This window comes from Lupinus angustifolius, chromosome LG02, assembly GCF_001865875.1.
Source record: "Lupinus angustifolius cultivar Tanjil chromosome LG02, LupAngTanjil_v1.0, whole genome shotgun sequence".
Classification (NCBI taxonomy): Eukaryota; Viridiplantae; Streptophyta; class Magnoliopsida; order Fabales; family Fabaceae; genus Lupinus; species Lupinus angustifolius.
This window is the reverse complement of record NC_032010.1, coordinates 11,141,226-11,156,432: the sequence shown is the minus strand read 5'-3', so window position 1 is coordinate 11,156,432 and position 15,207 is coordinate 11,141,226. Positions and strand designations below refer to the sequence as shown.

The following is a 15,207-nucleotide window of genomic DNA, read 5'->3' as shown; positions in this document are numbered from 1 at the left end:
GATTAATTAGAAGGGGAAATGCAAACCAGAAGTCATCACCAGTTGGCATATATATTTTTTCAGCTACATATTCCAGTAGGCATAAAAGGCAAATATTCAGAAAAGGATTCCAAAACAGCAGGGTNGATTAATTAGAAGGGGAAATGCAAACCAGAAGTCATCACCAGTTGGCATATATTTTTTTTCAGCACGTATTCCAGTAAGCATAAAAGGCAAATATTCAGAAAAGGATTCCAAAACAGCAGGGTTAGGCAGCAATCATGGTCGTATTAAATGGAGCAATTAGTGGTAAAATGATTATTAGTAATCATTGAGCATTATTCAAAACTGAAAGGAATAATCAGAAAAAAAAGCAAGAGTCAGGGTATATGTTCCTATCTCTTAGGTGAGAATTCAGAAATATCTCAGCAGTTACATATAATCATAATCAGCATGAATGGGAATAATTATTGAGCAGTTTCAGAATGGATAACCAGAAAACAAAAGGGCAGTACAACATAAACACACAGCTATAAAAGGCGTACAGCTATCACTAGAAAGGGGAGATCACATACATACACTCAGAAAAATATGATAGCAAGTGAAAAACAGAGAGCATTCTAGAGAGAAAGGCAGAAATATAAACAGAGAGAGTAACATTCAAGCAGATTCAATATCATACCAGTTCCAGGGAGCAATCATTATACCCATATCTAGACAAAAGGCAATCCGAATATAGAGTTATACATCACAGACGCCATAAACCAAGAAGGCAGAGACATCCTCATCGTACAACAACGAAAAGCATATACTCAGGATAGACATAGGGGTAAGTCAATATCACCCGAATTAGCAGTTTCAGAATGGATAACCAGAAAACAAAAGGGCAGTACAACAAAAACACACAGCTATAAAAGGCGTACAACTATCACTAGAAAGGGGGGATCACATACATACACTCAGAAAAACATGATAGCAAGTGAAAAACAGAGAGCATTCTAGAGAGAAAGGCAGAAATATAAACAGAGAGAGTAACATTCAAGCAGATTCAATATCATACCAGTTCCAGGGAGCAATCATTATACCCATATCTAGACAAAAGGCAATCCGAATATAGAGTTATACATCACAGACGCCATAAACCAAGAAGGCAGAGACATCCTCATCGTACAACAACGAAAAGCATATACTCAGGATAGACATATGGGTAAGTCAATATCACCCTAATCAGTCCCATCCTTTTTTGAAAGTAAGAGTAGTTGAGTCATTACCTTACTCTAATGACCACCGTGAGAATAGGAGCCTAACCGCAAGCCACCCCACAATATCGTCTTCGTTCTCTCTTAATCCATCAATAAAAAAAACAAACAGTAACTGAAATCAATCAAATAAGAAAAGAGGGAGATTTCGTTCGATGCATCTCGAAGAGAAAGGGATTCTCTTCGTCGATCCCCACCACCATCGACTAATCAGCACCGTCGAAGAAGGAAAGAGGAAGAGGGCTTAGAGACCGTACCGTATGGGGACCCTCGTTCACCACTGCCATCCTCCGCTATCGTGAACCCGCCGTCGTGAACCAGGGCCATTGTGAAACAGGAACGTCTCACTTTCGGTTGTGGACTACCATAGAGGAGAAGGGGGTGGCCTTGGAGCTTCATCGTCGGTATGTCAGCGTGGCCAACTCAGTTCTAGCCATGAACGGTGCTCCTTAACGCTGCCGGAGTTAGAGGAGAAGAAAGTAGAAGAAATAGTTTGATTTAGGGATTCCATCCCCTTTTCTTCTCATTCACGTGCAAATAGGGGTAATCCCTTTCTGATTAGCTTTCCATCTCTTTTTAATTATTCTAGTTAAATCATTTTTTCATATTTTGGTACTTATTTGTTTATGCATGCCTAATTATTCATTGTTGCTAATATTTTATATGAATATCAATTAATCATAATCCTTCTTCACATATATACGTTTATCCAAGGCTTTCAGCAGTTGTTTCAATTTGTTAATGAAAAGCCTATTAAAAGCGCACCCTTTAAAAATAATGTTTATAAATATTTTCTATCTAAAAATGGAATTTTTATAGTAAGGTTATGGTTCGAGTTGTCTCTAACTTCTCGAGAAGAAGGTCTACAACCAACACTGTCTCTAAACTATTAATTCTATATATATAATTAATAACTAATAAACTATTTTATCATTAAATTTTATACACATAAATAATTAAAAACTATATTATCAAATTAATTAAGGAATTCTTATAGTAAGGTTATGGTTCGAGTTGTCTCTAACTTCTCCGAAAATGAGAAGAATGTCTACAACCAACACCGTCTCTAAACTATCAATCCCATATATATATATAATTAATAAACTATTTTATCACCAAATTCTATATGCATAAATAATTGAAAACTATATTATCAAATTAATTAAGGAATTCTCATAGTAAGGTTATGGTTCGAGTTGTCTCTAACTTCTCCGAAAATGAGAAGAAGGTCTACAACCAACACCATCTCTAAACTATTAATTCTATATAAATAATTAAAACTATTTTACCAAACAAGTTTTACGAGACTTTTATAGTGAGGTTATGGTTCGAGTCGTCTCTAACTCCCCGGAAATGAGGAGAAGGTCTACGACCAACACCGTTCCTGAACTATTAGTCTCATTGAACCAAAACAATTATATATTAACCAACTCAATAAATTGATATTTCTAAACTTACCGATATTTTCTAAATCACTAACAATTAACCAAAGTAACTAAACAATTTTCGAACTAGAACTACGTAAGCCTTGATCCCCTTAATAAGGGTACGTAGGACCAAAGTCAATATTGTCAGGCTCAATAATAAAAATAAATAATTCTAAATAAATAATTGTTAAGGGTATAAAAGTCAATGTTATTAGCGAGGGTACCGTTTTAATACGGGCGGACGGGGTGCTAATACCTTCTTCGATCCGTAATCGACTCCCGAGCTCAGAATCTCTGCTTAAAGACCATATTATCCTAATTGGGCATAAATAAGAGTTTTCTACGTTTTAACTGCAAAAAACGTAGTGGCGACTCCAAATCAATTGGGAGAGGTAGAAATCGAGTCCGCCTCTTCCCAAGTCGTAGCTCCGGTCTTCCAACCGAAAAGCGGGTCGCGACAATTATAATACTTATGATTAACCATGTTGGCAACCACTTGAGATTCACTTTCATTAATTACTCAAAATAAAGTTTTTCCCATGCTAATCTAATATCTGAGAATTTAGAAGCTCTCAAGTCCGTGTAAAAACCAAAAATTTATTTTCCTGAACAATCTCTACAAACTCTGCCACAATTATCATTTATCCATGGTTCTTGCCCCTAACAGATCCATCCATATTGTATTTAAATCAACCAAATGGAGGAGGGTCAGAACCTACTCAAATTTGACTATAAACCAGAGTAGTGTTTGAAGGAGTTAAACTCCCAGGGTTGTCACATAGGGCATAATTCATTGCCATCATAGTCACATAGTAGTAAAGTTGATGCAGGTTAAAAGATCCAAAATTAAAGATCATATTATTATGCATTTTCCAAATCGACCACAGAAACCAGCGTTGCATTATATTGAGGTTCTCACATATCCAATCTGCCATGTCTAAGGTCAAAAATTATTGATGGTTATTAGAGACCAACCGGGTCCATATAGGTCTCACAACCTAGAGTCACATAGCAGATGAATAACAATTTCTGGTTCTGCTAACACAACATACAGGTTAGATCATCAACAATATTGGATTTCCTTCTTCGATTATTAATCCACACACCATTACGTATAGCACACCACGAGAAATTACAGATTCGGTATGGACCATCCCATGTCCATAGCTTTCTCCAAATTGGACTAGAATCAACATTAGATTGGTCTTGGAGAGATTCATAAGCGGAATTAGAAGTGAAGTTTCAATTATTTGAGAGTGCCCATGTGACAACATTTGAGCCTATAGATGGTGATGGAGGAGTCATTGAAAGCACTTCGGTTTCAAATTGAGAAGGCAACAAATGGATGAATTCTTAATATTTCAAGAATGAGATACTTTGACCATAGTACATCACAACGAGTTTAAAATCTTCAAAGAGCAAATAGGAGACATAATAGGACTCACCTTGAAAAAAGCCATTTGTCTGATCAGAAAGGAACATAATTACTGTCATGGTTTAAATCCTCCTAAGTACGTCAAACGCTCTCCAAACATGGGACTCTAAGTGGCACTTCTCGACCACAACTCCACAAGCATCATCTTATTACCATTACCATATATTTCTATAACAACCCCAATCCACGAAGCATCTGCATGCCATAGGTAGGACTGCAATGATCAACTTTTCAAGAGTGAATCTACCTGCAAAATTAAGCATATGTGATTGTCAAGTGGAGAGTCTGTTTTGAATTCTTTCTAAAATGATCCATAATTTTTAGCTGTAACACTTTTATGAGCAAGAGGTATCCCCAAGTAGCACCCAAGGTCAATAGTTAATGCAAATCAAGAAATCTGGTGGAGTTGATGCAAAACATTAAAATTAACACGGGCATATATCATGAACTTGTTGTAGTAAGGCTAACCTTAACTCTCGGATATACATCTATTGTCCCATAAATAATACCTATTATCAGCTGTCATTGGTTATAAAAATATTTAATTATTAATTTTTTAACTTTTTTTTTTTATCGGCAATTGTTAGTATGTTAGTTGTTAATATTTAATTATTAATTTTTTAACTTAAAAATATTTTTTTCAATCAATCATAAAGAGATAGTACATATAGTATAACTTGTGGAACAGTAGATGTGTGCTCCCTCCCTCTTGCTCTATGCATAACAAAAGAGAGAAATAAGAGCCCCATTTTTAGATAGCTTGATCAACTTCCAACCCCATTGCTAATTTAATCATTAATTCTATCGCCAGTCTCTCTATACAAAGAGCAAAGTTTAATTGTCATAGCAACTAAGATAGTTTTCAAGAACGTCCAAATTTGTCTTCGTCACTTAGAAAAATATTATCAAATTAATAAGCCTTCAAGAACATGTGAATTTTCAAAGTTGGCAAAATAAAACAAAATTGTTGGGTCAAGTTGCCAAATTCAAATCACATTCCCTCAACAATTTTCAAAGTTGGCTTCAGTTATGATATATTCGTTATGTTCTGTTTGCCTTTATACTTCATAGAGTTAAGTTTAGCAAAAAGGTTACTCATTGGTATTTTTTGGCAAAATATTGCTCAGTTTCTTACCTCTCCGCTACCGAGGATGACCTCTTCACTAGCTGACCAAGAACCAGGTATGGTCAGGCAAAGAACCTAAACGTATGCCTCACGATTGTCTGGGCATGGTGGGTAACTTCTGGGACCATGACCTTGACATCTCACCTGTTACGCCACCTACAATCCCACCATTGCCAACACGACAAAGACAAACTACCATACAAATACCAAATCCGTCACATGCTATAAGTCAACTATGTGCAAAGTACGACCCTACTAAATCCGCCTAACATGGGGAAAGCGGCCCCAACAAGCCAGAATGGTCGGTCATGCCAACAGTACCTTCCAAATCCACGTCATCCACCTCACTCATTATAAATAGGGGTCTCCCCCGATAGGAAGTACTACTATTCTTCATCATTTGTCATTATTACTCTCAACTTACTTCTTGCATCTCATTTATTGCTCACGAACATTATCTCTTCAATCTTACCAATCTTACTGACTTGATCGTCGGATAACCTTTTCAGGTACCTCCACCGGCGGATCCAAATATACTTCCATCCAGAACCAAAATATCTCTTACCCGAACCTCCAATCTGACCAACGAGTTCATCCACAAAAGAACACTCTATAACCTTAGAAATAAAGTCCCAAAACATTTCTAGAATAGATTCTTGATGATCATTAGCCACATTGGATTATACTTTCCCACTTCTCAATTTTAACATCATTAAGGTTTTTTTAAGTATGAATGAGTTTATTTGTCTACAGTGCGTGATCTAAATACATATAGTCAAAAAAATTGTTTCTAAGACTTCTTTATATACATTAAAATTTATCCAATTCGGCATTGGATGCTAGTAATGCTGGTATACATTGAGGGATGATGATCACCTGTACTCATTGGTATCCCCAATGGTGTACCAAATCAATCAAAATGAATTATTTTATTAGAATTTGATTTTATAAAAAATATAAATTAATATTTTATATTATTTTGGGAAATATGATTGGATCGAGATAGAGGGACAGTGATTTTTTGGGATAGAGGATCCTTGTCGTACATTGAGCTAACATTAATGTCACTAACGAATAATAACCGTCTATAGTGCCAGATCTAAGCATTAAGGTTTCCCACTTCTCAATTTTATCATCATTAACGTTTTTCTAAGTGTGAATGAGTTTATTTGTCTATAGTGTGAGATTAGTAGTAATATTGGCATACATTGAGCTGGACAACGATCCACTATCGTAAGAAAATCTTGTTTCAATGTACCAAGCAAATCAAATTTCATAGAATATTATATAAATATTAATTTTTATTATTATAATTTTTATTTTTAGTCAAATAAGATTTTCTGATTGAATGAGAATACTAAATAAAACAAGAATAGAGACGGATGATCCACATTCCATTGACCTAGCATTAATGTCACTATTCAATAACTAAATGAATAATAATAAAATATCTCAAGTGAATGGTGTGACATTGAGTCAAGTTTTTGGATAGAGTTGACTCATAAGTAATCAACCTGTCGTAGTATTTAAGATTGATAACCAAATACACAACTTTCCCTAGGGATTACTAAATACTCGTAGTGAACGCCTTACAATCATCAAAATTTAACATTGTTCATGTATGCTAATTCTGTTAGAAATTCATAATTTCTAATAAAGATGTACCTCATATATTTAATATAATTATATCAGGTATTTAGTTATAAAATAAGTGATCTAATTTCTGACAAATCATAAGACTTCTAAAATTGATAACAAATATAAGTTTAATGAGTGGATACCCGAACAATTAGTTTACAGAAGACAATGAGAACCATGTAAGTTAACACATAAGGAAGGATTATGGTTTTCAATACATCAAATCACAAATAGTTTTCACTTCTTCCCCATCACAGAGAAAACGAAAGTTCCAAAAGGAATTCATGATTTGGTTAAGGAATGTCATCATATCAAAACTCTCTCCAAATACATATAAAAGGTTAAATTATATAAGAATCATGAGATTCAATATTCTAAATATATCACCAATCATAACAAAATTCTACTAAATTCATGGAAATAAGCATACACAAACAACTTAGTAACTCATACAAATTAAAATATATAGAATAACGGCTACTTTGGCAATTATACTTTTTTAACTACTCGAAATAAGAAACATGGAAAACTAAATAAGAGCAACTTAATATTGTTACTCTATTATTTAATTACATTAACTTGCAATAGTAAGCAAGAAGTTATATCATGTATATGACATAGAAACACAGAAATAATTCACATGTAATGATAAAATACTGACATTAAAATCCCACACAGGATATCTATCCTAATATCAATCTCTAGTCTTTAGATAAAAAATTAATTTGTAAGTGATATCTTAATGTAATGATTAAATATTGATAATTAGATCATAAAATAACAAGTGATTTATGGCTGCACAATTAATTTGATGAGTAAGTGTCGTGTTCTGATTTTCGGCTGCACGACTTATTTAGATTTGTCACTACATTTTATAGTTAAAAATGTAAAAAAAAAATTTAAGCCCAATTACCCCGGGCTTTTGGATTTTTGATATCCAGGTTCGGGAGTCGGTTACAAGGTAGAGAAGATATTAGCACCCTACCCATCTGCCTTAGGCGGTACCCTTCATTAAAATATATGACTTTATTATTATTATTATTTATTAAATTTTCTGATTAATTAATTAATTAATTATTAAAAAGAAAAAGTTATTTATTTTTGTTATTGTGCCTGACAAGATTGACTTTGGTCGTACGTATTCATATCAAGGGAATTAAGACTTACGTAGTTCTTTAGGTAGAAAAAGGTTTGTTGGTTGGGTGTATTTTAATTAAAGAAAATTTATATTTTTAGTCAAAAATGTTTATTTATTAGTGAAAAATGTTTTTTATTTGGTTAATTTTTGTTATTTATTTAATTAAGAAAATAGAATTTAATCGATTTTGAGATTTAATCGGTTGAAAAGAAGCAGCGTAGCGCGACCTTTCGAAGATGATTTGATAAGAAAGAGACATCCAGGGTGACCTTCTCTTAATCTTTGATTAATTCTCAAAATTATTTCATAAGCATTTCTAATTAATATTTTTAAGTATATGCATTTGTACAAAATAATTTTTTTACAAATGATAATTTTAATTACAGTAAAAAAGTTGTGGTTATTTGGTTAGAAAAAATTTCTATTTGAATTCAAAAAAAGTTTGTTGGGGTTAACTATATTAAAAGAACTTTTTAATTCTTTTTTTGTTATTACTATGTGTTCATAAAAAAAAATTTGTTACCACTTAATTAGGTTATAAAAGTTTATTAATTATTAGTCGCTGAAAAAAATGATTTTGTTATTAGTTATTTATTATATAAAAAATTATTTATTTATTTTTATTTCTGTAATCGAATCTCTGATATTAAAAAATTATATTTTTATTTGTTAAATGATGTTGATTTTATAACATAGAAACATAATGCTTTCTTTTGGGTATTTTTTGGAATTGTTGAAACTTTTTTTGAGAATGATGGAATTGTTGAAAAAAACTTTTTCCTCTAAACCTAGATTATGCTATTTATAGGAAAAATTAACACTAACTTAACTTAAACTAACTAATTTTCAACTCTGGATAAATCTAATCACTTAATCTTAATTTAAGAGATTTTAACCGAACTGATTTGACGATCCTATTTTAATGTTATTTTAATAGTTTTCTGTTAATTCATTTTCAAATTCAAATTAGGTTGTTATTGTATTTTACTTATTTAGTTATTTTAATTAATCTGAAATTTTTTATAAAAAATGGATAAAATAAAATTTAATTAATTTTTTATATATTTAATATTCAAAATTTCGAAAAATCGAAATAATAAATAGAAAAATATTTTTTCCTTTTTTCCCACTCTTTTTGGGAAAAAGAATGTGGGCTCATAGTGGTCCCTTAGTAATTCAAATTTTTATTTTCAAAAAAGTCATCTTTTATGAATTAATTTAATTTAGTTGTGAACTTTTGGTTAACCTAATCACTTAGATTTAAGAACATAACAACCTTGATTTATTTATTATTATTTTTGAATTTGAATTTTTGGTTAACCTAATCACTTAGATTTAGGAACCTTAACCATATTGATTTATTTATTATTATTTCTGAATTTTCGGTTAACACAATCACTTACATTTAGGAACCTTAAGAACATTGATTTATTTATTATTATTTTCTGAATTTTCAGTTAACCTAATTACTTAGATTTATGAACTTTATCAACATAGATTTAGTATTATTATTTAATATTATTTATTTTTTACTTTTTAAAAAAAATATTTTTTGGCCGAACAAAAATAGATGTTCACACTATAAAGCTAGCATATAAAGGAATTTTATCCTAATAACTTAAAATGTATAGCCATTAATAATTGGTAAATTTGTGCAACGAGAACATTGATGCAACACTAAATAAATCTGAAGATAAATATAATAATGCTAAAGAATGTGAAATTGATATCAAATCTTTATAGTTTTGCTAAACATTAATTTATAATTTGTAAGCAAAGAGTAAAACTTAAAGTATATGCATAAAGGCAATCAACAAAACATTAGTTTAATAATATAAGACTCTATTGATTCTCTCTAGATAAGTAGTATAATCACATGCTCACCAAATATAGTAGTCCCATACTCATATGGTAAGGGATGCATTGGTTATACAAAAACATATCTGGCCCGAGAGAGACATGACCCTTGGGAAAGGTGCAACTTGGGAGGGGTGCAACTTGCAACTTTTCCAAAAGCATAAAGTCAATGAAAACTACAAAAAATGCAGCCTCAATACCATTGAGATGAGGGAAAAGAGAATCACCCACATGGCTCAAAGTAAGATCCAAATTTTTTATCTGTTCAGGAATCAGGATGACAAACATTCTTTCCCTCGGGTGATTTTCACCCTTAGTAAAAAAAATCTCACTTTCAAGCTCTAATCATATTGGTTTTTTTTTTTCAACAAGAAGATTATACCTAACTACAAAAATCAATCATCACAATGAACCATGGTATATTGTTTCTATTTCAAGCAAAACTCTATTTACCACAATGTTTCCATCTCCATTCATGAAGTGAACATGTAAAAACAATTCATCACATGAAAAAAATTGCCTTCTCAGAATTCAACTTCTGTTCAATAATCTGCCCAAGATAATGATATTGCAAAGTGAGTAAATAAGATTAGTAAACAGATAGAATTAAGTATAAGAGGATAATAAGTGTATAACTCATACCATCATGTTTCTTCTTCAAACTCCTAACAAATAACAAGAATATCACCAACAAAGCTGCCCCTGCTACCCCTCCTACAATTATAGCCACAGTCTTCCCTTTATTTTGCCCTGCATCAATATCAATGATACCAGTCTAATTTTACATAATCTTTCATGTAAAATAAGGTATTATTATTAAAAATTTATGATAAAATACAAGCTCACATGATAAAAATTCACAATGTAAAATTATGATTGGATAAAGTGACAGTAAGTTTTGTTGAAATTTACATATTTTTCAATAGAAATCGCAGGTTGTTTTGGATTAGATGATAATCTAATGAATTATATAATTGAAATCGGAATAGAAACCAATCTTAAATGCAGAACAAGTATAGGTAGATGGCTTGATGCAGCAGAAGTAATACAGGCGAATTGTACTTTTAGGGAACATTAGAGAATAAAGATTACAAGTTCTAATATATTTATTGACTCAAATGTCCATGAGGTTTTCTAATTGATGCTTATAATTAATACATATTATAATAATAAATTTGAGTCTAATATATAATAGATGTTTCTCTCTTTAATTCCTATACTAGGCAATGATGCAATTACATATATCAAGCATCCCAACAATCTCTACCTTGACATAGAAAAATATCTCATTCATTAGGATTCTACACAGAAATCTCTACCTTAGCGAATATCCCGATTCAGCTGGCTTAATGCCAAATTCTCTTTAACAACTCCTCAATATAAGAGTTTGTTTCCCTTTAGCATAAGTTTTTTTCGAGTATCCTTGATGATGTTATCAAGAGCCTAGCTCTCCAAACTTATAGTGCAGCTTCCCGTCACATAGCTCTCCATTGATATGATCCTATTCGATATTATGGAACATCTACACCAAAGTTCGCCAACAACTACCCCCTTAAGTACCCAGTTAAGCTCAACTTTGGAAGTCTCCACCGCTATCACCATTGTCTACTCCGACTATCATAATTCAAAATCAAAAGAACTATCATACTTCACCATAAGGAGTATACCCACAACATACATCTTGCATCAATACCAACCAATGTTCGTGCAACACCCTTCCATCCAATCTAATGCAATGCTCGTGCTACACCTTACATCAATGCTCGTGTGCTTTTGTGAATCTTCTAGCAATTAACATCCTTCACCATGACGCTGTGGACACTCCCTTCACTTCTCATGTCAAATGAGATCATCCTCTCCAACATCTAGAGAGATATTGTCATCACCTATCTCAGCGTGTGACTCAACACGTGAGCCCCTATCCAATACATTGACTTACGAGATTCTAGATGCAACATAGTTGTAGCCCCCAACATGGTCCCACCATGTTTTCATCTCCTTTAAATCAACTGGTTTATTCCCGCAAAATGCCTTTCACATATCTTGTCCAACTAACATCCCATTCACTCTCATTTGCCATAATCTGGCACCTCAACTAAGAAACATCTACCAATTGACTTTGATTCTAATTGTTGATGCAACAGAAGCGGTACTTGTGTAGTGTTGGCCACAAACAATCACAAGAACTAAATAACAGAGAAAAAGATAAGATAATTTATTAATGAGATTAGTCCAATTGTGCCTACATCATTAGGAACGTTGAGTAGCTAACATGATATTATTAGAGAATAAGGAGGATTACAAGCTCTAACGTACTCATGGGGCCAAATGCCCATGAGTGTTTCTAACTTATGCTTATAGTTGATGCATATTATTACAAGAAACTTGAGTCTAATATATAATATTAGTTTCTCTCCCCAATTCTAATTGTAGGCAATATGAAACATATAGTAATATATTTCGAACATCCCCGACAAGATTCAAACTTATTAGATTTGATTTTTTACCCCTCTCTCCATGTATAAATATATCACTTACTGCCCATAAGAGATACAATTTCTAAATAAAAATGCAACAAACACAATTTCTGGCAGCACGCTACAAGTGTAGCGGCAGGCTAAGAGAATTGAGGGCACTTATACAATTGAGAGTGTCCCACCAAGGGTCCAACTTGCAGTGAGATAGTAATGATAGAGTCCAACTACAGTGAGATTAACAGTGTAATTGTTTTCTTTTTAACCTTCTAATTAATGTTTTAAATTATGGCTGCGACTGTTATAGGGTATTGTGATTATAGTTATTACATCCGTTGCACTATAAATTATTTTGTGATTAGAAAAATATGTTTGAATTTGATGAAGTCCGATTCAGAATGATACAAGTAAAATGTGATCCAATCCAGTTATGTTGTGACCAACCTAAGCGCATGATTGTGATTCGACATCAATTGCAATTGCGTTATGATGTAGTTGCAGTAATCACCATAACTACAATATCGTGACCACATTACGCAATGTAGTCCTCAATTTAAATCATTACTCCTAATACTAAGGATGATGGAACTTGAGTACTTTAGCAATCCTATATTAAATTACTAATATATCATTGCTAATATAACTTAAAATCAATTGTATTATTAAAATAATTTAATATAACATTAGTATTAGGAGTTTGAAGTCATTTATATATTATTTTCTGAGTAGATTATACATGAATACATGCTTAGCCTATATATGTTCCTGAGTAATTTAGTAACATGGTTTAGAATAATACTAATTTTGGTGGATTTTGAATAATCATTCTTCTTATTCAAATCAAACTTATTTGTTTGCAATTTTGAATTTTCTACTTGATTTAATTATTTTCTTTTATTATTAATTTTCACCTATTTTCTACTTGATTTAATTAATTTCACTTATTAATTTTTTACTTGATTAATTTTCACTTAATAAATTTCTACTTGATGACTGCATCTCGGTCGGACTAGTCCACTTGTGACTATTTTAAAGCTTTGGAAAATACACAGACTATAAAAAATACATCTAAAATATGATTATGTTGATGAAACTAGCACCTTTTATTTGAATATTGGGATCATTAGGTGAACCAATGGTATCAGAAAATGGGCTTATCTTTTAGGTATCTTAGGAGACATTACATCATTAGACATATACCATTGAACTTTTTAACATGTTAAGAAAATCTTCTTTTTCTCCAATTTTTCTTGTTTGATTATATATGCTTGGTTCATTGGGTAGGTAATTACTAATTAGACATTGGTTATTTAGTATTTACCTGAAGAAAATGAAGAGTATGAAGAAGATGAAGAAGAAGATGATGATGCAGCAGAGGATGATGATCTAGATGGAACTCCATTAGGATAATAGCTATAACTAATAAAGCACTTTTGCAGAAAAACTTGGCCTGAAATGGAGCTACCACATTCAACTTGAGCTCTCTGAACAGCACTTTTCACACATTCCCCACAATCTGAATCACCAACATCTCCCTCACATTGCCCCATCACATACACATTCTGGTAGCTACTTGTGTAAAAACCATGACCACTAACAACCCCATTTCCCACCACAGAGAATGCAGTGTCCCTCCTCTCCTCAAACCCTCTCCCAGCAGCATTTGATGCCCCACAAGTCTTGTACAGCATCTGCATGCCAGAGGTTTGAGAAAACCCAGCAATCTCATAGAGAAGGTAGCAGCCTAGGAGCTGAACTCTTGCAGCTATGGTTTTGCCACAGAGCTTGTCAGACAAGACTGGGAGTCTGCTGATGCAGCTGTAGCAGTCTGAGTTTGTGAGATCTCCTCTGCATTGGAAGAGGCCAGTTATGCTGTTTTGGCCACTGCCTGTTGTGACTTTGTAGAACTTGGTTTTGGTTGATTGTGCTACTAATGAGCCAAATAGTGCTGAAAGTGCTTGAGAGTATTGGCCATTTGGATCTGTGAAGGTTTCTTTTGAGCAGCCTTTGTAGACTAAGGTGGTGTAATCAGAAGCAGATTCTGTAAGATGGGGTGGGTTTAGATGTGTGCACAAAATCAAGATAAAAGGAAGGAATATGGGTTTTCTAGTAAAACCCATTTTAGCTATATCTCTTGCAATTTGGGGAATCCCCTTTAAAGAAAAGCTTAAGTGTGTTTTTCAATTTTGGTTTTGATCTTTTTGCTGAATCAAGAGGCTAAAGGATTTGAGGTTGAGTGACTCAAAGTTATGGTTTTGTGGTCCTTGGAAATTGAGATTCAATTTCCTTTGATAGCCTAATAATATCTTAGTAGATGTGCAAATGGGTGAGCTGCATCTACCATCTCTTTCTAAAATGTGCACACTATTACTCTCATTAACTTAGAAGAAAAAGAGTAAGAAAAGTAGTACATTTTCTAAGATGGTGTACTTTTTTATTGTTTGAAGAGAATGTAAAACAAAAGTGGTTGAATTAATTAATCTGTTGAAAGGTAGTGAGAAAATATTCCCCCATCTAGAGAAGATTTTTGGAGGGCATGAATGGAAAGGAATCTTATTTTGACTGAAGTACATGATACTTGATCACGGATTTAAATTGTAACTAGGAGCGGAACCATAGCTGAGTTGAACGCACAGAAGCTCTTGTCTCCATCCATATCCTAATCTATTGAAATTGTATTAAGAATTTTTGAGCAGTAAGAAATATATTTTAATTTTTAATAAATATCAAAATTTTATTGAAATTAGTAATATGTTTTTTTTTGATACAAGTGATCTTCATTTAACTAAATTAGGTTCCTCTCTGTATCAGCGGAGAGTTCAATACTGAAAGAATGATAAGAAAAATAAAGTTTTAATTTAAATTTTTTATTAA

The 15,207-nt window shown here is 32.5% G+C and overlaps 1 protein-coding gene across 2 annotated transcripts in view; it reads right to left on the bottom strand.

Moving 5' to 3' along the window:
• LOC109335726 (cysteine-rich repeat secretory protein 3-like) overlaps positions 1 to 14,770 on the bottom strand; it is a 17,626-nt gene extending 2,856 nt beyond the window's left edge. Inside the window, exons 1-3 of one of the 2 annotated variants that reach the window (XM_019571890.1) lie at positions 13,655 to 14,770; positions 10,502 to 10,609; positions 5,364 to 5,365 (exon numbers count right to left, since the gene is read on the bottom strand). In XM_019571890.1, the coding sequence (XP_019427435.1) occupies positions 5,364 to 5,365; positions 10,502 to 10,609; positions 13,655 to 14,453 (909 nt within the window). In that variant the 5' untranslated portion in view covers positions 14,454 to 14,770. Of the gene's footprint in view, positions 1 to 5,363; positions 5,366 to 10,106; positions 10,410 to 10,501; positions 10,610 to 13,654 lie in introns of those variants that run through there. The other variant, XM_019571883.1, reaches the window with a different exon arrangement.